This window comes from Citrus sinensis, chromosome 1 (assembly GCF_022201045.2).
Source record: "Citrus sinensis cultivar Valencia sweet orange chromosome 1, DVS_A1.0, whole genome shotgun sequence".
NCBI classification, from domain to species: Eukaryota; Viridiplantae; Streptophyta; class Magnoliopsida; order Sapindales; family Rutaceae; genus Citrus; species Citrus sinensis.
In genome coordinates, this window is record NC_068556.1 from 21,886,460 (window position 1) to 21,910,124 (window position 23,665).

The window sequence follows — 23,665 nt, forward strand, 5'->3', positions numbered from 1 at the left end:
TTAACGGGTTGTGGCTCTTATAAACTAGTATTGAATCATGTATTGTAATTGCCTAATATCAATAATATAAGTTCTCTTTAAATTTCCTACTTCTTCTTTATTCATATCATTTAACAACTAAACCAATAAATAAAATAATTATTATTATATTTTTTCTTAACATTTCAAAAAAAAAGGGGATTGCAATGAAAATAACTTAAATAATACATCCCTACCTTTGCATTTATTTTTGTCGTTCTTGCCTTAATTAGATTATAAAAAGACAAAAGTAGTGGTATGTTGCAACTGTTGCAACACAGGCGGCCCCTACAAAATGATGAAACAACGAAAGAGAGGTGATAAATTATTTATAGCCGTCAGCACCGAGCCACCGACAATAGCATACAATTTTAACCACAATTCTTACAAAACTCACACATTAGCTAATAATTTTTTACCACACATTTTAACTTCCTACTTGATTTTTACTACAAGATTTTCGGCAAGGGTTACCCGAAAAAAAGCAAGGGTTACCCAAAAAAAAACACTGCCGATCACCAGTGGACTTTCCCAAGATAGCTAGCTACCTTTGTCTTTTTTTTTTAGGTTAAAATAAAATATAATTAAAGAAGATCCAAAATAATGAAACTTTTCCCTCTTCTAAACTTAAAAATTCAACTTGAGAGCAAAAGCAGCCAGCCCTAGCTAGAGTCTAAATCTGGTAAAACTAGAGTAATTATCATCACAGTTAGGGACTGGGTCACTGAGTTAGCCAAGAAAATTTTGTTCAATAGAGGCAATTTAATTTGAACACTATAAAGTAGATTTTAAAGTGTAAACCTTTCATAATTAATAACTCTTGAATAAGGTGAAGAGATCCCTAAACTTCATTAGGTGATGGAAACTATAATCTAATCCAAAACTAACTTGAATCTAATCCTAAATTATTTTTAAAAAAAAAGAAATCAATTGCAAAATTAAGAGATCGAACAACGAAGAATTGAGATAATTACCTTCACGCAATCGAAAAGCGAGAACAATGAGAATGTGAATTAAAGTACTTTTAATGTGCTGGTTTTTTAATTGCATTTTTATTTTATTTTTTAGCTGGAAATTTAATTGTTCTTGCCTAATTTTTTAAACTAGCAAAAGCAAGACATTGTTAAAGTACCAGCTTATAATAATTTAATTAGCAACTAAAATTATGTTCGAGCTTTTAATTAGGCAAAGCCCATGCATAATAGTCGGTGCCTTTATCTTGCTTTAAATTTTAGCACACAAAAGTATTTTCAGCATTATTCATTTACTTTTCGACCAGTCTACTCCGTATCACCAAGGACAAATTGCTCTTCAAAAAACTAATGGTTTTTCTTATTGTTTGTCCGGCTGCTCTCCTTTGTTGAAAGTACTTATTATTAAGGATAAATGAAGCGTTTAGAAATATCTCATCGGTAATATTATTATTTGTTGTCACACTTTTTTTCAAAGGGAGTGAATTATTCTATTTCTACACCATTTGATTTAGCCATCTCATTTTAATTTAAATATTAGATGACAGATTTCATAACATATAAAAGTATTTATTATTTCATTATTATATGTTCCGATAAATTAATATCACATTAATTAAGACTTAAGTTAGAATTAAAATATTGAGATTTTTAATATTATTCTTTATACACAAAATTCGGAAACATATAAAATTATATGTAGCATTCTCTCATTTTTCTTTCTTTTTTAATTTATTCAATGTGCTCTAAATTTCAACGATCAACTATTTATAGAAATTGAGTTGAAAAGAAACAGAATCAACCACTACAGTTTAGAGATTTCTTCTATATTTGCGATATTTGTAATTGCAAGGATACTTGTCATAACTATATGTCACAATGACAATAAATTTGCATCATAATTGTCTTAATTAACAAGCTTGAAAGTTATATCTTTAGTATCCTAATTTAGTCCCTATCTTTCTCTATGTGTGTTATTTCGTTTAAGAAGATTTTTCAAATTTTCACTCCTAATTTCGGTCTTCATATATTTTTGTTTTTTCGGTGCATGCGAGTGGTCTGTCGTAGGGATGAATTTTATAATTTCTTGACAGCAGCGTATCCCATAAATAAGTAACTTATTAAACAACAGAGCAAAAATATTTCCAATATAATGCCACGTAGTTTTTGCGAGGTACATTGGTGAAATCATTACAACTGTGGGTCCATGCCGTCCATGTCCCATTTATTGGTTCATTAATATCGACACCTCTTAAATGCATAACTAAGTGGATGTGAAGTTGAAGTTGGAGCACATTGTTCGCTGGAGGAGTAACGAATTGCTGAACCCAAGTCTCGAAGTAGCTATATCAAACTGAACAAGATTGTTGTCCAATTGATGCCCTCCAATAACAATTGAAGTCTTTGGCGTCACCCCTCCATCCACAAACCCTAGGCAAGACACATCGTTGCTGACCCGGACGATTGAATTTGCTCCGATGATGCTCCAGAGCACTTTGCTATTCTGCAAAACGAGATCGATTTGAGGCACAGATGGTCCAAGACGGGAGCTTCCAATGTCCCTGGAGTTAAAGCATGCCCCAAATGGCGCAACTGGAGCCACCCTGGTGACCTTCGTTGGCATGGCATTTACAAAAGCTTGAAGAAGAGCCTTGTAGAATGAAGTTTCCAGGGCGGTGTAAGGAACAGAAGCGCTGAACTTTGTTCCTCCAATGCCGTCACTGTCGATGGATAGCAAAGTTGTGTTTAATGGGATAGCTTTTCGGCCCACTTTAATGGATTTTACACCAATGAAGTATTCATTTGAAGGCGTGCCTAAGAAACCTCCTTCGGTGTTTACCTGGTTGATTAAAAGCGGTGTGTAAGTAAGAGATTTTGATACATCAACATTAGGGAGAAGTACGTAAGGCCCGTCTCCGATAATGATGACACCATTAGAACGAGCTGAAGGGCTCAAGCAAATAGCGAATTTTCTATTCAAACTGAAAGCAGCAGCAAGCTGTAAAGGCAATGCGGTTTTGGTCCTTCCAAGAGCAGCAATACCCGTAACACCAGGGGCAAGGCCCTGCAAGACAAATTCTGAACCACAAAGGAAGATGAAATTAGGCACCGTAACACCTCTTCCCGGATGACGCCCATTGGTAGATTGGACTGACACAACATCTATGCGTATGCTGCCAAATGTGCCAGTGTTCGAGATGGGATTACTTGGGAACTCGCCACATATGCCGCCTCCGCAAGCTACAGGCCCAATAAGATTGCACTGAGCTGAGCCACAACGGGCTGTTTTATTGGTAGATGACACGTAGCCTTTCTCACAATCAACCCAGAGCAAGTTGCCACCGAGATGAACAGCCAATTTTACGGGCACAAGAGGGGTTCTTTGCTTGATCTGGGTCACATATTGAAACACAGCTGCGTTTTTTTGTACCGGAAGAACGAGGGCTCTGGGCCGGAAAGATGTTTGGGCAATGGCCGGAGGAACGAAGATAAGAAGAAAACAGAGCAGAAGAAATTTGTATACGAGAGCCATTTATGTGTGCTTCTGATTGTAATACTCGGAAAGTTCGTTTGTGTTTTTGTAGCTCGAGGATGTGTTTTATTTATAGGATTTGAGCTCTGGCTCCATATATAATTTCAAGACTATTAGAGGACAAGTTGTGGTGTCCTGTTTCATGGGTGCCCCGTTAAAAAATGTCAAGAATGGCAACTCAAGGCATGGTGCTATAGCAGCTGTACTTATTGATTGAAGTGGGGCTAAACTTTGACCAACATTGAATAGTAATAAAGGTGTTGTTCGACTCCCGGCCACCCGTGCATAATTGAATTGTGTCATATAAAGAGGATCCATCCACATTCAATTTTTCTAAGACTGAGTAAATGTAATTCTTACAAATTTTTACTTATTTATTTACTGAATAATACATATCAGACGACTGACTCCACAATAAACTAGGTGTTGATAAAATTTTTTGGAGTTTTGATCACAGAGGCATCTTTACTGTCCGTTCAGCATATGACTCCATCTGCAGCCATAACCCCGCCATCAAAGAAGAAATGTGGAGCCTTGCATGGTCGTGGAAGGGACCACAGTCGGTTCGGCTTTTCCTCTGGCAGATTATGCATGGCAGCTTAAAAACTCATGGCGAATTAGTTCGACGTCATATTCCCGTGTCAATGGCATGTGATAGGTGTGGGGCTCCGGTTGAAGATATTCTTCATGCTTTGAGAGATTGCCCGTGTATCAAACGGGTATGGTTGTGTCTTGTTTCAGAGGGTGATTATAACTCTTTCTTTCACGATAATCTCCGAGACTGGATTATAGCAAATCTTCAGAACAAGTCAAAGCCTGCTTCTCACATTCCTTGGGAGTGTGTTTTTGGGGTGGCCGTTTGGAGATTATGGTTCTGGAGAAATCATTTCATGGTCGAAGGAAAATTGGTGGATAGCTCAGCAATCATTATGGATGTTATGGCCAAAGCAAATGAAATTCATAGAATTAATTTTTCTCATATGAGTCAGCAACCGAGGAGAAGAGAGATGTTTGTCGGCTGGCAGGTTCCTACATGGCCTTGGTGCAAATTAAATACGGATGGTTCCGTTCGAAATTCAAGTGATGCAGGAGCTGGTGGTGTTATTCGTGATTATGTTGGAAATTGGATTTCGGGATTTTGTATGAATATTGGGGAGTGTACGGTGGTTATGGCGGAGCTATGAGGTCTTTATCAAGGGCTACTCTTAGCATGGGAGGCTGGCATAAAATGGCTATTAGTGGAAGTGGATAGTCTGTGTGTTACACAAATGATTTCTAAGCAGGTAGTCGTGCCCAATGTTTCCTATGCTTTAGTGGTTGCAGTACGGGATCTTCTTAATAGGAACTGGCAAGTCTGTCTAACCCACATCTATCGTGAAGCGAATTCAGTTGCAGATTTCATGGCCAATATGGCTCTTTCTCTCCCTAATGGGATGCATTTATTTACTAGCCCGCCTGTGGGCATTTATTCAGCTATTTTGCAGGACATGATTGGGGTTGCTAAACCCCGTATTGTTCCGATTTAGCTCTTTTTATAGAGCCCTTATTAATAAAAAAAAAATTCAAGCAAATGCACCTGGCCAAGGGACATTGGGATTACGGTTGATCCACAATGTAGAAGGACAGAATAAACATTAGAAGGACAAAATAAACATACTTTTTCTTCAGTCAACGTGGCCCAAATGCCTATTTAAATAAGGAGTAGTGCTAGGTGTAGAGAAGCACGAGAGAATGACGAGAAAATTTTATCCTCTCTCTCTCTACCCACTCACTCTCTCTTTATCATTTTCTTCTTTATTTCTCTCGTCTTTCTCTCGTTCTTCTCTTTACCAAGCATTTTCCTTAAATAAGAGAATCAAACGCAAATGAAATAATCTTCTTGATCTAGAATGTCAGCCCTCTATTGGAAAAACTCCCAAATTTAAGCCCATATTCTTTCTTGGCGACGCTGCTGGTGGGGTTCTTTTACATGATGCTTTTGTTGGATTGCTATGCATCTGTATGCAGATCATGGCAGTTAATCATCTCAGCGACCAAATTGTTGTTGAGAAAGGTCAGCCAAGCAATAGAAGGCCACGAAAATACCCGATGAGCAGTCCTAACCGAATTGTAGCTCTCCTTCGTTGGATATAAATTAATATTTCAAAATATTAATGTTCTACACTGAAGGGAGTTGCGATTTTTTTTTTTTTGCGTTTGATTAGAATTAATTGTGTTTCTCATTTATTTATAAAGTAGAATTGCATAATTAAAATCTACAAGTTATCTGAACTATTCAAGTTGAATAATTAAATTGAGTCACAGATGAATAACTCGAATTCAATGAAGAAAGTAGATGATTAGTCCATTTATGCCTTAATTTGCATGAAAATTAACACCACTTAATTATGAAAAGAGTAATGATAGATATTTCAAAAATTTTATCCCAAATTTCATCTTAAATGATGTGTCATTTATTGAATGGTTGTTAATTCTTTCACAAGATTTAAGTCAATTAATTATATTTTCTCATCAACTAATTTATGAGTGCCACATAACTTATGATAGTTTTTTGAGATAAAAATTTCAAGACGTGCAACACTACTCTTATGAAAATCATGCTATAAAAAAGAGTATCGAAAAGTTCCTGAACAATCGGTAAGACCATGAAGAGACTTAAATACGTAAAAAAACTGATTTTCAATTGATGTAAGTTACACATAATATACCATAAATCCAACACAAAGCGAAAATTGCATTTTAATTTTATTTCACTGATTTTATCACCCGCCCATCAATAAATGAATTCTGCATTATTATTGTTTCAGATGTTTCTATTAACATTTGAGAATTTGTAATGCTAAGCAAATTTTATTTCATTGATTGTTCATTTTATTTCATTATAGATACAAAACTTGATTAAAATTTTATTAAACAATAATGCTGCATGTTTCGAATATTATTTCAGCTGGACTGTAAGAATTTAATTATGAGTACCAGTTATTAAATGAGTCGCAGATATATATATATATATATATTTGTGTGTGTTGGGGGGGGGGGGGGGGGGGGGGGGGGGGGAGGGCATTTAAAAGAGAAGATTTGTTTACGCATAAGACAAATTTTCCTATGCTTGCTAATTGCTATAGTGTTAAGGGATAATGCCACATGAGCTCACAATAAATTCTTGGGGGTACAGCTGCTGAAGAGGCACTATAACTTATATTAATTTTTGTCACATGATAATACATATATTTTGCCAGCAAACACCTCGACCGAAGAATTAGATTGATTTTTTGAACCCTGCTAGGCTGCTGGCTACTACAATACACTGAAGAATTAAATGAAATCTATCATCTATTAAGCTCATCGCTGCTTCTAAAGATCACATCCAGGGTATCGGAATAGATGGAGAGGCGAATGATGTGATTTATCTCACCCATCAAAGGCATCCTCTGCAATATTATCACTTATACTTTTAATCACCTTATTTTGGGAGTTGATTTATCTGTCTTTATCCGCGTACATTTCCATACGCGTGATGATGATGATCCTTATAATAAGCTGCTGTAGTAGTAGTTGGCTCCGACGTCGGACACTCGATGATCTTCCCCGAGTAAAAACGCGGATCTCCATGTGTAAATATAACAGAATAATGGCCTTGAAGCACCATCTGACGATCATCTTCAGTACTGAGCTTAAATAGGTTCGAGGAACATACATAAAGATCATCATAAGGCTGAAATTTAAGACCATCCGAGTGGTGGTAAAGCCGCGGAATAAAGTCCTTTAACAGCTTGGTAACAGAGGAGAGCCAGAAAAAGGTCTTTTTTCCTGACGCTGAATGCTCCTTTATTTATTGTATTTGTAATGAAACTCAAGAATATTACGCTCATGATTCCGTGGTTCAATGTCTTTTTTCCAGGTATCTTCAACCGTTAAGTGATAGGCCGGTTAATGAAAGGCACTTGATTAACAGCCATGATGTCGTAGACAAAGTATCTTCTTCGAAGAGCCTGAACCTGATCCTGCAGGCAATCATCTCCCATCAAACAATGTGTAGCGACGGTGGTGGCTTCTGCCACAAGGAAACCTCATTTGAACCCTTCGAAAATTAAAAGACCTTTTAATCAAATAACATCCATCCATGGTTACAAGCATCATGTGTCGAGTCCCATCAGCATTCCAAGTGGCATAAAAATAACGCTGCCTTAATAGTTGTAAGCTGTCCCTGTTGAGAGAAAGAGGATGTGACCATAGAAATGGAAATTGCCCATAGCTATTATTCACAATATTCAACTGATCACCAAGTGCCTGGTAGCAGAAGTGCGAAAGGCCCTGTTGTTGCTCATAAGGTATTTCATCTCCCAAAATATCATCATGAGACATAAGCGGGGCACCATGATCATCATGGTGATGATGATGATCATCATCATCTAGCAAGTAGCAATGCTTGCACTGATCTTTTCCAAGCAGGAATCGAAGGGACAGAATTATTGGTCCTCTTCTCATTATAAAAGTAGTATAAACCCTGAACATGCTTATCTTTTTTTATTCCTGGAGGGCGTGCGTTTGTAAATATTTCAAGAGTAACAGACTTGGACTGTGAACTACGCATAAGATACTGAACTATCATATAAGACCGGATTCGCATTCTCTCCAAATTTAGTTTTTCCTAAGTAATGCTTGCAGAGGATTAAAACGTATGGCATTTAAGGGTTAAAATTTGATTTAGTCATTAATTCGTTTTTGAATACTAAAACTCTCTTTCTTCTCCATCTGTTTTTGTTTTTTTTTTAAAAAGTAATTTTTCTTCTTCATACTAACAGACATTAAAATATAAATTTCTTTTCTTTTCTCTTTTTTATTTTATTTTATTTAACTCCCTTGTCTCTTATTTTGTATTTGATATTGGTGCTCAAACAATTATCACAATTAAATTAAATTCAAGAATAATAGATATTAGTTCTATGTAAATAAATTTATTTGTTTATTGAAATTATGGTTTTGATTTTCTCCGTCTTTCCCTTATTTTTATTCTTAGATCTCAAAAGTATATATTGCAGGTTTCTAAATTATGATTGAACATATATTTCAAGGTAATTATTTATTTTATCACTTTTTTCTTCTAAAAGAATTGGATAAGAATGAAAAATCTCATCAATTAAATACCACCCACTGCCACTTATTATTACCCCAACGATGCCAGAGACAATCACAGCCAGCTGAACTAATCCTCATGTAATTATCAAAGCAATCCCGCAACCGCGATGTGAAAAGAGCAATAATGAAACATGAAATAAATTGAAAGCATAGAACCAGCATATACTATCTTAATTGCATGATTAACTCTATCCCAGACTTTATTATTGAGTAAATACAACAAATTTCCAACATAATGCCACATAGTCTTGTAAGGGACACTGTTCAACCAAAATCATAACGACTAACAATGGGCCATGCTGTCCGCGGCCATTTATTATTTAATAATATTAATATTGGCATCCTCCTACGCGCGTAATTAAGCAGATGTGAAGTTGAAGTTGTCGCAAACTGTTCGCTGGAACAGCAACGAATTGCTGAACCCAAGCCTTGAAGAAGGTAAATCGAACTGAAGAAGATTGTTCTCCAATTGATGCCCTCCGATAACAATTGAAGTCATCGGCCTCACCCCTCCATCCACAAACCCCAGACACGACACATCATTATTGTTAACCCGCACGATTGAATTTGCACCAATGATGCTCCAGGACACGTTATTCTGCAAAACGAGATCAATTGGAGGCACAGATGGTCCAAAACGGGAGCTAACAATGTCACTGGACTTAAAACATGCCCCCAATGGCGCAACAGGAGCCACCCTGGTGACGTTTGGCATGGCATTTACAAAAGCTTGAACAAGGGCATTGTAGATTGAAGTTTCCAGGACAGTGTAAGGATTGACAGTGCTGATCTTTGTTCCACCAAAGCCTTCGCTGTCAATGGACAGCAATGTTGTGTTTAATGGGATGGCTTTGTCGCTAACTCTAATGGATTTTACACCAATGAAGTATTCAACTGAAGGGTCGCCCAAGAAACCTGATTCAGTGTTTACTGGATTGATGAAAAGTGGAGTGTAGGTAAGAGATTTTGATACATCAACATTTGGGGAAAGAACATATGGCCCATCACCAAAAATTATAACACCATTAGTACGCGGGAAAGCTGGGCTCAAGCAAATGGCGAATTTCCTATCAAAGCTGAAAGCAGCAGCAAGCTGTAAAGGCAATGCAACTTTACTCCTTCCAAGGCCGGCAATACCCACAACGCCATTAGCAAGGCCTTGTAAGACAAATTCTGAACCACAAAGGAAGATGAAATTAGGCACAGTAACGGCTCTCCCCGGATTACCGCCGTTGGTAGATTGGATGGACAAGACATCTATGCGTATGTCACCGGATGTGCCAGTGTTTGAGATGGGATTATTTACGCCAGCGCCACAAATGCCACCTCCACAAGCTTTAGCATTAGCAAGATTGCACTGAGCTGAGCCACAGCGGGCTGTTTTATTGGTAGACGACAAGTAACCTTTCTCGCAATCAACCCAGAGAATGTTACCACCAAGGTGAACAGCTAATTTTACAGGCACAAGAGGGGTTCTTTGCTTGATTTGGGTAACATATTGAAGAGTGGCAGCGTCTTTTTGCACAGGAAGAACGAGGGCTTTGGGGCGGAATGATGTTTGGGCTACAATGGGAGACACAAAGAAAAGGAGAGAACATAAGAGAAGAAAATTGTATGAGAGAGCCATTTTTGGTTTGCTTGTGATCACAGTCCATGGTTTTGTTCGATTTATATAGGATTTAGGAGTCTTGACCGGTTGACCCTACAGATTTTCAAAACTACTAGAGGCTCGGCTGCTGGCAATTGCGGCTTGCTGTCTCGAGGCGCTAAAAAGATTTCAACAATTGCAACTCAGGAGTCAGGACATGCTAGCTGTACAACTGTTCGTTAAAATGGGGCAGAATCTTGACTTTGATTGATAGTATTTTGGGTTGTTCTAGTTCTATCTTCTGTATGACTCTGCGTGCTTATATCTAATGGGCTCATATTGGATAAATGGGCCCGTCTATCTAATCTAATTGTCTTCAGCTAATTAATAAAAATACATATAACAAAAACAAGAAGTTTGATTGTACATTAACAATTTCGTGCACGCATTAAACCGTTTTCTTTGAGAAAGCAAGTGATAATAAATAAAGATTTTGTTATGTTATTTTATGTTTTGATGGGGGATGCGATTCTCGAAGAAGACTCGTGATGTTAAATCTTTTGATTGCGATGTCAAATGGTTTGAAATCTCTGCGATTTGCTAAAATAATATTGAATACTAATTGGTTTTATTTAGCGTGACAATCGGTGATAATCTTGATTTTGCATGCATGTCAAAAGGTGTTTGCTTGATGAAATGTCAGCAGGTCAATTGGGAAATCATCTTTGCTCAAGCCCAACATGCTGAAGCCCAACATGAAGATTAATCGGCAGACAAGCAGGACTTGAAGATGATTTCAGGATAAGAACGATGACACGTTAAAAGGACAACATATGTGAACTATCAAAAAGTACAAAACGGTACGCAGACGTATGGAGGGTGATGAATCAATGTAAATTCTTAGCCATTGATGGCTGTCCAGCGACAGCCAAAAAAAGATATAGCGAGAGCAAAATTTTTGTATACTCATAGCCTAAGGTGATAAGGGATTCAGTCATCAATACAGGAATGGCACATGTTCTGTAGTTGCATTTCATTTAATTAATTGAAGTTATAAATTTAATAATCACAATCTAATAAAGATCTTGCTCCCCTATTTTCATAGAACTAGTATAGGGTCTTTGTTTGACTGAAGAAAAGTACTTGGATTTATAAAAACAGTGTGCATATGTTATCCTTCCCATCCTTAGAAGGCAAGAGATTTTTCATTTTCTTGTTTCTTCTTTTATATATGTATACAAAATACAGTGTACGTAGTATTCCGCTACAATATAATTAATAATAATCACAAGGACTCGTCAAGCACAGAATTAGGTGAAAAGTCGGAACAACACGTTCCCCTCAAAGTGCTAAATCCTAGCATAGAAGTACCTAAATCAAAATCCATAACATTATCCTCCAACTGAAATCCACCTAACACAATTGAGCTGGTCAAGTCAGAGCCACCGTCCAAGAAACCCAAGCACACCACCTCCTCATTCACCTTCACCATAGAATTGGACCCATAAAACCTCCACTTCACCATTTCACTCTGCAACACAAAGTCAATAACCGGCACCGCTGACCCATTAAACCCTTTTGAGCTAAAACAGAGACTGAATGGAGCCACGGGAGCCACCACGCTCATGTCCCTAGAAGCAGCAGCAGCAGCCTTCGTGAAAGCTTTGGCAAATGTGGCATAAATTGAGCTCTCCATAGTCGCGTAAGGAACAATTGTGCTCAATTTTGTCAATCCTTCGATAGTAACCGATAATGGGTTGCCATTTATTTTGATGGATTTGACATTAATGAAGTAATCTTGAGACTTACCAATAAGAGGTGTGTACATCAGTGGCAACTTTGTCGTGCTTGTATGGTGAGACAATACGACACCGTTTGAAGATGAGAGACACATAAAGAACTTTCTTTGATGGCCGATTCCGGTGGCGAGCTGTGACGGTAGTGAAATTGGAGCCCTTCCCAGGCCCAGCATTCCTCTGACACCGCTTGCAAGGCCTTGGAGGAGAAAAGTTGGCGCACAAGAGAAGAGGAACTCATCAACGGCTGTGATTGATGGGTCCTCTAGTTCTGATCGAACGGCTATGGTGTCTTCCGCCAAATCCCCTGTAGTGGCCAATCCTGAGATGCCATTTTGTGTGAAGACACCGCATGTATTAGTAGTTGTGTCGCTACCATTCCTAGGAACAGGGGATTTTCCAGATCTTGAGCACTGGATTGACTGACTTGGAATCAACCGACGGGATGATGACGACGACACGTCGGCAGAAGAATCACAATCGACCCAGGTCAACGGACCGCCGAGATCAAGAACAAGGTTGATGGGAACTTGCGAAACGCCGTGATGAATCTTGGCAACGTATTGCAAAGTTGAAGCATCTTTGACGACCGGGATGGCAATAGAATTAACACTTCCGTTGACAAGAAAAATGAAGCAAAGAAAGAGAAGGAATTGAGAAGAAGGGGAAGCCATGGAAGTAAAAGCAGCGCAGAGACAGAAAGAGAGAGGACTGAGGGGATTTTGGTAAAAGATAGATCGAGGAATATCATGGAATAGTTTATAGAATATGCGGAGGAGCGACGCTGTTCACGTGGCTGAGTTTAAAACAGGATAAGTGTTTGGAATTGTATAATAGTTTTGCTGACTAGACATTTGTTTTTAGTGCCCGTGTCCACTACACCGAGTGGGTTGTGGCCGGGTATTGGGTAATCTCCATCTCTATCCATTTCCATTTCCTTTTGGCACGTGATAAGAGTGTTGAGTTATCATGAGGATTTTTTTTTGTTTTAGAGACAAATATCTGAGGTAGGAATGTGATATATCATTGTATCCAGCCAGGAATTGCAAAGCACCAACCTCATTCATTCATCGTCATCTTTGCCAATTGGTCCAATTGTTTTCTAAGGAATATATATATATATATATATATATTTCTCAGAGAAAGAAGACAATAAAACGACTGGTAAATGAAGGGCACAAAATTTGTTTATAGTGAAATTTGGGCCTACGGGGATCCCTTTTGGGCCGATTGTGGACAACAAGGGATTAATTAAGAGTTTGCTTTAGTGCTTTTAACACCCCTTCAATATGGTAGATAAAATTCCTCTCCATCTCCCCCATCCGAAATTGCATTTTTGTATTTGAAGTGTAATTATAGAAGTAATACAAAGTCTTTTATTCTCCATTCAAATTCTAAGTAACAAGGATTTGAATGTCAATAATTAATTCAAATTAAACTTATTTTTAATCCTCGTTTAAAATAATTCAAAAAAATTTCTAGATTAAAAGCCTTCTTATACTGAAATAATAAAATTCGTAAGAAGTAGGAAAAAGAGATTATTACAAATTTGTAAAAATCGATTAGTTAATTGTTGATTTAAAAAAATAAAACTGCGCATGACTGATGACTAAGTTTGCACACAAAAAAAAATGAATTATATAAATGTTTGTTTGGATATAATTTGAATAAAGAAGAAAAGATGGATCAATTAAATTTAATTTGTATTTAAATATAATTTCAATAAAATAGAGGATTTATCAAGGTAGTGAAGAGGTGGTAAAAGCACAATTCATTAACTAAAGTCTTCGCCTTGACTTCCGAAAGTACTCTCGAAAATGAGAAATTTTAGAATATCTATGATGTATTCTAGAATTTCTAAAAAATATGAGGTATTCTAGAATTTCTCTTAGAAAATGAGCATTTCCACTAATTATTTAATGTCAGGAAGACGTGAAGACATGTAATAATTCTGGGTTTTGAATAGCATGCCGTTTTATTTTTTATTTTTTTTTGTGTGGTGTCATTGTAATAATAATAGAGAATGAGAATCGGTAAAATGTGAAGAGGGTTAGAAGAGATTTCTTGACTGGGGCTTTTAATGTATAGTATGGCATAAACATGAGAAGTGTTCAATTTTTTTATTTTATTTTTAAAGAATCACGGCGAGAAAGGCATATTAGCCGGTGATTGTAAAGTCGCACTTTCTTGAACGTCACAACAGCAAAAGCCTTTCTCCTTCCATCCTTCGAATAGATGGCCCAAACATGAGAAAAAGAAAAAGAAAATAAAAAGAAAGAAAGAAGTGATGTTATTATAATTGGGAAGATTATGATGGCATATCACGAATATTTTTGCATGTTATAAATTATATACACATATACTGTTGTTGGCAAAGACTTTTCCAAGCTTCTTATCAACATACCACTCATAAGCACTCTGGCCTTTCGTTCTGACGACTACTTCATTAATTTGAAGTCCATTAAGGTAGATGGCAAAGTTGTTTCCTTTGGTACTTCATTGCTATCTACTGGTAGTGAAGGCGTGGGAGGGGCGAAAATTTGTACCTTAACTCCATATACTGTTTAACATTCTGCTATTTATAATGCTTTGGCTAAACACTTTGTTTAGGGGGAGTCCGCTAAAAAGGTGATCAGTTGGCGGCAGTGGCACCATTTGGTGCACGTTTCAACACTAAGAATGTTGCTACCACCAAGAGTGCAGGACCGGCTGTGCCAACTATAGGTCTGGAGCTAAGGGGAATTGGTAATAGTAGCAGTAACACATATTGGAGAATTTGCGGAGCCAACTCAATGGCGAGAATCAAGAGAAATTGAAATTTAATGTGCTTGGGATTCCTTGATGGAGGTCCAAACCCAGTACCTTAGATAGTTTTGGGAGGGTCTTAGCTGGAGGACCGCTTCTTAGTGTTTGATCTTGCATCTTCTTATATATATGGCACTTAGCCCTTAGCCCTTCGCTCCTGCTCCATAACGCAACATATAGGTGCCTCTCAAAGAATATTTTGACGATCATTAAGCTTAGCTTTCCTGTTTTGGTTTTTAATTTGCTTCAGTTTCCTCAGATTTGTGAGAGTGTTTTTGTTAATGAATGAATAAAGTATGCTAGCTTCTTTCCATTTTCCTCCTCCAAATCGATCTTACATTAATTTGGAAATGTGCAATGAGCATGCGCCACATTATCTATTCTGAATGCTGTGTCGTTTTCAGTAGGAGTGAGTGATCCTTTGACAACTCTAAGAGGTAAGGGCTGGTGAGACAGATAGAGATCTTCGAGGCAGTTGTATCACTGAGTGCACAATAGAAAAATAATAATAAACCAAGAAAATGTTGGCTCCATTGGTAATGGAGTCCCCTTAAGTAACTTGACTGGGTTTGTTCTCCAATTCGAGTCGTAGGAAAGTCGCCTTTGTTGGGAGAACATGTGCCTCCCGGTTCGAGCGAGAACTTCTAGTATCGGTTGTGGTACGGGCTTAAAGGTGTCTCCCACAGTTGGAGCCTTTTTCAGGATATCTCGTGATTAAAACAAAAAAAAAACAATAACAATAATTGGAATGATAATAATTAATAAAGCAAGAGGGGAAACATCCAGGATTGAGTATGTTCTCTCTCCTCCCATATAAAATTTGCATATCAGAATATGGGAACTTTGTAAAAGTCAAAAATAAAATAATTTGACAGGACTGTGAGGACAGCAATGTTTAAAGCCCTAGCTTTCGAGCAATTCAGGAGACAAACCGGTTTAATAAAGGAGAATGATAAAAGGAACAAAATATAATTAACAATTAACACTATAACATAACATCATAGTGTTACAGACAGTCTATTCTATCCCACTTTTGTATATTTAGCATTTTTGTATTTTTGTTATTAAACTAATGGGCTTTTAAAGACTTTAATAATTTTCTAGTCTAGCTCTTATTGAGAAGATAAGGACTTTAAAATAGTGATACAATACCCTTCAACTCCACAAAAGAAACAATTTTATTGTGGGCCAATGGAAAATAAAGATTTATTTTATCAGGAAATGGTGATGTGATGCCCTAAATTAGTTGAGAAATTATGTGTAAGATAATTCAGAAGACTCTATGAGGCTTGGGGAGCCTTAGAAGATCTTTTGACTATTTATATTGTTTAAGTAGTTACTTATATTATCATCTCACCGTTATAGATGAAAGCTAAAGAACTTTTGGCTAATTCTCGCGTAAGTCAAGAGAGATTCAAAATTTAAATTGAAAAACTCTAAAAACATAAGATACTAATAAAATCATTGGAATTTTTTTACAGGTACGTGATTGAATTTAATTTTTGATGAACCTGAAAAATTAAGGATTGCTCTTCAAGTTTACATAATTTATCATTTGATTCTGCTTTTACGAATTACGTATGTGAACCATGGTTGATCATTCTTTCTTTAATTTGTCGCTATAAGTTATATGAGTGCTGAATATATGCTACTAGGCTAGCATCCGTACCTGGCTTCTCTACCTCTAGTGGTCTGTATTTTTTTTAAAAAAAAAAAAAAGCTTATTACACGAATTTGATGGGCCGCATTTATTGTCAGTCCTTTATCAGTAAAAGATAGCCCAGGGGCCGAAAGGAAGCCCTGTATGGCATAGACTCTTAAACGCTGAGAAGAACGCAAATAAACTAGATATAAATAATGAAACAATCATTCAATTAAATAATTAATTCCAGTACATTCTCAGAATTCAAGAGCTTCGCGGGTTAGTTTCATTTTCTTTTCTTTCGTTTCTCTTTTTTCAGTTATTCATCGTGTTTATTCATAATCAGGCTTTGGTTGTTTACTTTTGGGAATTTGATTAGCATTCGGTTTTGTTAATGCTGATTTTGTTTGATTGCGAATTTGAAAAATGCTTTGCCATGATTATAACCCATGTTTTGATTTATTTTAACTTCAAGAAATGAGCTCAAACAAGGGAGTTTTTGAATTTGGGTATTATGATGCACTTGGATAAAGAACAAAAGCACCTGTGATATAACACTGTTTTTAGTACTTTTTTCTTCATTCATCTGGAATGCAGGCTTATGTGAGTTCTTCATCCTTTATGTGCCTGTGCTCTTTTATTTCGAAGTTTAATGTAACCTCATTTAAATTCTTTGGTTATCATATTTCAAATTGAAGAAATAGGATGCTTGATTGGGGCCTTGATTTAGTAATAACAGATATAAGTCTCCACAATGATGAGGGGAAGAGAAGTTCTCTAATTTGTATTTTCGTGCAAATTATGTTATCTTTCCGGTGGGTATTTTGTTTCGTAGGTTCATATTTATAATGCGGTTTTATTGCTGTTTTAGTTCATTAAAATGTTTATATCAGCAAAGTTGTTGGAATTACAGATGGACATGATCTGTTGAGATAGATGTTTGTTCAGTTGTGTCCCACATTGGCCAGTAAAGGAGAGTTACTTGAGTTTATAAGTAGGATAGATCACTCCACTTAATATGCTAGTCTTTTGGATTGGATACTTGGAAATACTAGGTCTAGACCCCCGACAATTGGTATCAGAGCCAGACTTTAATAGCTAGAATGTGGTGGTGGAATAACTCAGGTGTGTCTGACAAAAAGACCTGGATCCGGCTGTGGTTTCCTCCCAGAGGGGAGATTGTTGAGTTGCGTCCCACAGTAGCTAGTAAAGAGGAGTTACTTGGGTTTATAAGTAGGATAAGTCACTCTACCCAATAGACTAGTTTTTTGGATTGGATACCTAGAAATCCTAGGCCAGCCCCCCCAATAATGTTCACCGTCTCTTAATTCATTTCAGTTTCTACTTCTTTGGAACGGGAAAGGAAAAGGGAGCTAGAAAGTGCTGGGGATGGATCAGATGGATAATGCCTATCGGAACCAAATAGCTGCAATTTTGCGAGTTTTAAATTTAACAACATGTTTGAGAGAAGACAGGGTTCCTTTTGAGATTGAACAGGTAAGTAGAGATTGAGCAGGTAACTAAATATTGATTTCATCATTCAGCCATATGACAGTTTCTATATGATTACCAACTAGGAATTCGCTTCGATTGTGTTTCTTAATGCCTAAATTTCTTAATTAAGTTTGCTTTCTGTGATTCTTTTTATTTTTGCAGGGTCTCTTCTTGGGATCGATTGGAGCGGCTAGTAACAAGGATGCACTGAAAAGCAGGAATATTACACACATATTAACTGTAGCTAATGCACTGGCTCCTGCACATCCAAATGATTTTGTATATAAAGTTATTGGAGGTATGATAATTTGATCTGCTGTATCCTTTTACATGAAAGTTTTCTTGAAGTTATAAAATTTTCATAAGTAAATCATGAGATATTTGGTGTTTCTGATACTGCTCTTGACAACAAAAGATGTTATTTCGCTTGCTTTACTCCCTTGCCTTTGCATCCATGAGATCATTGTCTTAAATGAAGTAATTCTTCAAATCATGTAGTATTTTATGTTTTATATGCACTTTGCATAGCTTTTGTTTCGCATATTCATACATTCCAATGCTACATTTGCAAAGCAGTCCCATTCTACTTAACTTTGTTTGCATTTTGGTATTTTCATTCTGTTTGTATCTCTTTCCCACTTCACGAAGTTTTAGTGTGTTGAACTCATGCTGTATCAGCACATATTATATTTGTGATTAACTTTGTTTCTTTCCAGATTGATTCTTATTTCCCTATGAAGCTGTTTTTAATGACTAGAATCCTTGTTAATTCTCCGTTGTTCTCTGTGAAATAGTTGCGGACAAAGAAGATACAAATTTATCACAGTATTTTGATGAGTGTATCAATTTTATTGATGAAGCTAAAAGGCAGGGTGGCGGTGTGTTGGTTCATTGCTTTGTGGGAAGATCCAGAAGGTGTCATTTATTTCCCCATCTTGGTTATTTTTCTATGATTATACTTGTATACTCTAATGATAATAGACCCAGCGAATCTGGAAAGTGAACTATTTATTCTCCAAATCTGGGGGAAGGAAATGGATATTAATCAAGTTGTTTCCTTTTCAGTGTGACTATTGTTGTTGCTTATCTAATGAAAAAGCATGGCATGAGCCTGTCTCAAGCTATGGGGCATGTTAAGAGCAGACGCCCTCAGGCTGCTCCAAATTCTGGTTTTCTTTTGCAACTACAGGAGTTAGAGAAATCTCTTCAAGGTAGCCTCTTAGCTTTTATTATTTCCTTCTTGAGGCATTGAAAAGTTACCTTTATGAATATTTTATGGTTTCAGAAACCTATTTATCCACAAAGGATGGTAGTTATCCAAGTAAATTGAAAAAGAAAACTTCCATTATAAAACTATTCTGAGATTAACGATGTGTTCAAGATGATTATAATCTGCTGGACATAGCAACCTAAGCTGTGTGTTATTGCAAATTCCTGATAATGAACAACTTTGTTTTCTGTATATTAGATTTGAAAACCGTAAACATATATTTTATGTCCGAGTACCTTCTCTTGAGTAAATGGTAAATGAATAAGTTATATTCAAATTGTTTGCCGTTAGTGTGAAATTACAATAAATATTTCTGATTGGATCATTTCAGAAATTCAACACATTGGATTCACCTTAACAGGTCTGGTTACTCCTACAGGTCGTACTTGAAGTTGCGAGCTCACTCAGACCAGCAGATCACATTTCTTTTCAGAGTTACCCAATTTTTTCATCATGGTTTCTACCTAAAGAGTTTCTTATCGCATATGTGTATGAACATCTTAGCGTTGCAAAAGCAGAACTTAGCTTCTGCCTTCTGGTTCAAAATCAACAGTGAGAGTAAATCTCAGTGGAACAGAAGTGTGTCCTAGTTGTTACATGAAAAGATGACTCAATGACTCAACGTGCCTATGATTTATATGATGTTTATAACTGCATGAATATGATGTAAATAAATAGTCTAGCCATTGTTTTTCAGATTAGAAAAGAGTGGAAGAAATTTGAATCGAGCTCGACATAAATCAACTTTCTTTTTCTCTTTCGTCTCCTTTTCGTTTCAGTGTCTGAAAGCTACGATTAGATATTCCAATCAATGTTGTTACCCTGCGTTTGTATTTGAGTAAAACTAGGATCCTATCACTCGAGTCCCTACGGTTTATAACTGCTTGGCGTCCGTTGATCATTCCCAAAGGCTAATATTAGAGCAGCCTTCACACGCGCACACACACAAAAAGGCGAAAGAAAAAAAAAAAAATTTCTTTTCCATGCACTATAATCACTACATCAGCATCGACGTGCACAATATCATGCCTTGATTCTGAAATTAAAAGTGAGTTTGTTTTGACAGCTTGCCATGCTGCATACGCGGATTATTCACCTTTTTATAAAAAAAAATTATGTACCACTCACTCACTCGTTCAAGCTCACTCATTTAAGCTCTAACTCAGGATCTGAGCTCTAAGAATGTGGCTTCTTATCATTGAAACTAAACCTTAGCTTCAAATATAAAGAAAAATGTATTTTACTATCTGACCAATGACCTCGGGGCGCCTTTTCTTATTTTTTTGTGTTTATGTACATCAAAATTGAAATCTTACAAGCTAGTGTATGATTATCATTATTATTATTAGCAAAACCTTTACGGAATGAATGATAGTTTCTGAGAATTTGAACTAATACAATTATAATACGGCATAGGTCTATCGAGAATATAATTTAGAGATCAATTGAGACTTCTATTTAAAAGGAGATATTTATCCTTACCTACAATTATGGAAAGAGAACACGTCTCATTCATTAAACGAAGGAGGTACGTACTCAAAAGTGTTGACGTGTGGTATGACATGTTACCAAAACTTTCTTTTACTCGGAAGGAGGGAACACACGTACATGCATGGGAAATATAAAGAAGAAGTTAAAGAGCAATCCCCCGTTTGTTTTTAACTCTCACGCGGTGTATGTAATTGACCCAAGATAATAAACGTGAGACGTAATATATAGAGTGAGAAAGAGAGAGAGATCAGAGACAGTAACCAAAACCCTCACGGGACTCTAACATAAAGCATTTATTATGAATTAACCACGACCACCAAGTAGCTATTAGATGACGATGGCCTCTCTCTCTCTCTCTCTCTCTCTCTATATATATATATATAGACAAGACAAACCCATCGAGTTGCTGTAAGAACATCTAGAAACTAATAACAAGCAAGAGGTAGCTTACTAGGGTTTTTTTAGTTTTATATATCGCTTCTGCGAATCAAACCAAAATATGTCTCACATAGCCGTAGAGAGAAACAGAAGAAGACAGATGAACGAGCACCTCAAAGTTTTGAGATCTTTAACCCCATGCTTCTACATCAAAAGGGTATTTACAGTTGTTTCTCCTTTTAATTACATGTGTGTGTGTGTGCGCTGCCTCGCTTACATATTTTTGCTCTTATTTGATGTTTGATTAGGGCGACCAAGCTTCGATTATAGGGGGTGTAATAGATTTTATCAAGGAGTTGCATCAAGTTCTTCAAGCTTTGGAGTCTAAGAAGCAAAGGAAGAGTTTAAGCCCTAGCCCTAGCCCAAGGCCGGTGTTGTTGCACCAATTATCTCCTCAGCAGCCACCTGATATTAATATTAATTCATTTGGGGCTGAACATTTTAAGGAACTAGGAGCATGTTGCAACTCTTCGGTTGCAGATGTTGAAGCAAAAATCTCTGGATCGAACGTGTTGCTCAAAGTAATCTCAAAGCAAATACCGGGTCAAATTGTGAAGATAATCACTGTGTTGGAGAAACTTTCATTTGAAGTTCTTCATTTGAACATCAGTACCATGGAAGACACCGTTTTATACTCCTTTGTCATTAAGGTATTATATAATTAATTCATTTGGAGTTAAATATCATTTCCAAATATCAAATGAAAGCTATCAGAACATAGTTTCTACTTTAGATTTTGTGAATTAGTTAAGCTATTGATCAACTCTTTTACATAAGTCAAGTTAAAAGCCAATGATATTGGGAATCAATGAGATGCAACTGCGATCGCCTCAAACCCTAATTGAACTACAACCCATGCTATTCATGCATGTGAATTGGTCTGTATTCTCATTTGATTTGAATAATTAGCGTAGCTTCAGGAACTTCATTCGTTGCTTACTTAAAATTCATCAAGGATCAAGGCGACACGCACACAACTCATGGCACTCACGCACGCATGCGGCCATTAAGCATTGGTGGTACTAAAATCACCTAGTTATATATAATCAACATATTATTGTCAGTTTTATGAGGTTTTAACATTCTTTTTGAACTTTGACCCCCCCCCCCCCCCCCACACACACACACACACACACAAAAATATTGTTTTTTCGTATCTTTTTATAACGAGTGGAAATTCTACTTAGTTTGTTTGACTGAAGATAGAATGAAGCAAACGGCTGTGTCCTTACATTACATATTCATAGTAGAAAGCATGATTATGTATTAACTCATACGCTGGTACATAACATATATAATGAACTTTTGATTGGTATTATATGTCTTGCTGATGATGATAATTAATTTACAAAATATAAAGAAACAGTATTGTTGATTTTGTGTGGTTTTATTCATTGTTGCAGATAAGGTTGGAATGTCAGCTAAGCCTGGAGGAATTGGCACTTGAGGTTCAAAAAAGTTTCCTGCCAAATGCTGTTTATGCTAACGACATATAGTTTAATTGCAGTCTTAATTAATCTTAATTACATGGTTTGTTGTAATCAATGGTATCAAGTATGCATATGATATGAGACATGGTACACAGTCATGTTTTGTGATATGTATGAATGCATTATAGTTCACAGAATATCATTCAGGTCCATTTGGTATTGAGGTAGTTGTAGCATAAAAGAAACAACACTGAAGTGTTTGGTAAACACTAGTTGTTGTAACTTAAAGTTATTTTAATATAATTTTTCACTTGCATAATGAAAAATCTATTATATTTTTAATAATTTTGTCAAAATTATTATTTGAAAATTTTATTTACTATATATTATTAACTTTTGTTTCATAATTATAATTTTTTTTTCAACAGCTGGAACTCACCTCAATCCCAAATAAGACCTCAACCATTGTCACTATAATATTAATTCTAATGAGAACATTTCTTATCTTTGTGGCAAAAGCTTCGAATGTGATTAATATCATATAAATAGATTGTTTATAATCAATTTAAAATATTAAACCATTTAATTAATGATATTGCCAATGCACGCTTTATAAACATAGTGTGTGTGTGTGTGTTAATAATTAATGGTGGCATTTTCGAGTTCGGATTAATTTTCTGCAAACTCAATCCGAACTGCAATAGGCCGGTCCATAAAATTTGAAATTGAACTTGAAATCCGAACAGATTGAATCGATTGCAAGTTGGGTGAAAGCCTGCGAAAATTGCTAAATCTTACAACATTTGTATCTTAATTGATAAGGCGCTCATTAATTGTTGCTTGTAATTGTCACATTCATGATGGTATAAAAGTCAATTATAGGTAATCTACCATATAATCAATTATTAATTGGTGCTACTATCACATCGGTAATCTACCATATGATCATTCTTTTCATCCCTACTTTGCAAAGCTAGTCTTAGTTGTTTGTAAATAGATGCTTCCCATTACTAAAAAAACGAGCATATATGAATAAAATAATTTTATATA

The 23,665-nt window shown here is 36.3% G+C and overlaps 4 protein-coding genes across 7 annotated transcripts; 2 read left to right on the forward strand and 2 right to left on the reverse strand.

The window, feature by feature from the left end:
- Nucleotides 1-2,114: 2,114 nt before the first annotated feature.
- LOC102608764 (probable aspartic proteinase GIP2) lies at nucleotides 2,115-10,318 on the reverse strand. 2 transcript variants are annotated; one of them, XM_052434957.1, is made up of 2 exons: nucleotides 10,066-10,318; nucleotides 2,115-3,299 (listed from the first exon to the last, which is right to left on the reverse strand). In XM_052434957.1, the coding sequence occupies exons 1-2, from the start codon at nucleotides 10,286-10,288 to the stop codon at nucleotides 2,254-2,256; spliced, it is 1,269 nt and encodes a 422-aa protein (XP_052290917.1). In that variant the 5' UTR covers nucleotides 10,289-10,318; the 3' UTR covers nucleotides 2,115-2,253. The 2 variants fall into 2 exon arrangements, with proteins under 2 accessions (XP_052290917.1, XP_006489578.1); XM_006489515.3 differs by lacking the exon at nucleotides 2,115-3,299 and having other exon boundaries at nucleotides 8,836-10,312.
- Nucleotides 10,319-11,416: 1,098 nt separating this feature from the next.
- LOC102630804 (probable aspartic proteinase GIP2) lies at nucleotides 11,417-12,991 on the reverse strand. Its single transcript, XM_006489243.4, has one exon. The coding sequence runs from the start codon at nucleotides 12,717-12,719 to the stop codon at nucleotides 11,535-11,537; it is 1,185 nt and encodes a 394-aa protein (XP_006489306.1). The 5' UTR covers nucleotides 12,720-12,991; the 3' UTR covers nucleotides 11,417-11,534.
- A 3,635-nt stretch (nucleotides 12,992-16,626) lies between these two features.
- On the forward strand, nucleotides 16,627-20,016 carry LOC102630094 (dual specificity protein phosphatase 1). Of its 3 annotated transcripts, none has more exons than XM_015533590.3 (6): nucleotides 16,627-16,771; nucleotides 17,831-17,989; nucleotides 18,149-18,284; nucleotides 18,781-18,901; nucleotides 19,052-19,197; nucleotides 19,618-20,016. In XM_015533590.3, exons 2-6 carry the CDS (start codon nucleotides 17,882-17,884, stop codon nucleotides 19,644-19,646), a joined length of 540 nt encoding a protein of 179 aa, XP_015389076.1. In that variant the 5' UTR covers nucleotides 16,627-16,771; nucleotides 17,831-17,881; the 3' UTR covers nucleotides 19,647-20,016. The 3 variants fall into 3 exon arrangements, with proteins under 3 accessions (XP_015389076.1, XP_006489303.1, XP_015389077.1); XM_006489240.4 differs by having other exon boundaries at nucleotides 19,636-20,016; XM_015533591.3 differs by having other exon boundaries at nucleotides 18,847-18,901.
- Nucleotides 20,017-21,207: 1,191 nt separating this feature from the next.
- On the forward strand, nucleotides 21,208-22,870 carry LOC102629800 (transcription factor MUTE). Its single transcript, XM_006489239.4, has 3 exons — nucleotides 21,208-21,342; nucleotides 21,434-21,835; nucleotides 22,589-22,870. Exons 1-3 carry the CDS (start codon nucleotides 21,247-21,249, stop codon nucleotides 22,679-22,681), a joined length of 591 nt encoding a protein of 196 aa, XP_006489302.1. The 5' UTR covers nucleotides 21,208-21,246; the 3' UTR covers nucleotides 22,682-22,870.
- Nucleotides 22,871-23,665: the final 795 nt, after the last annotated feature.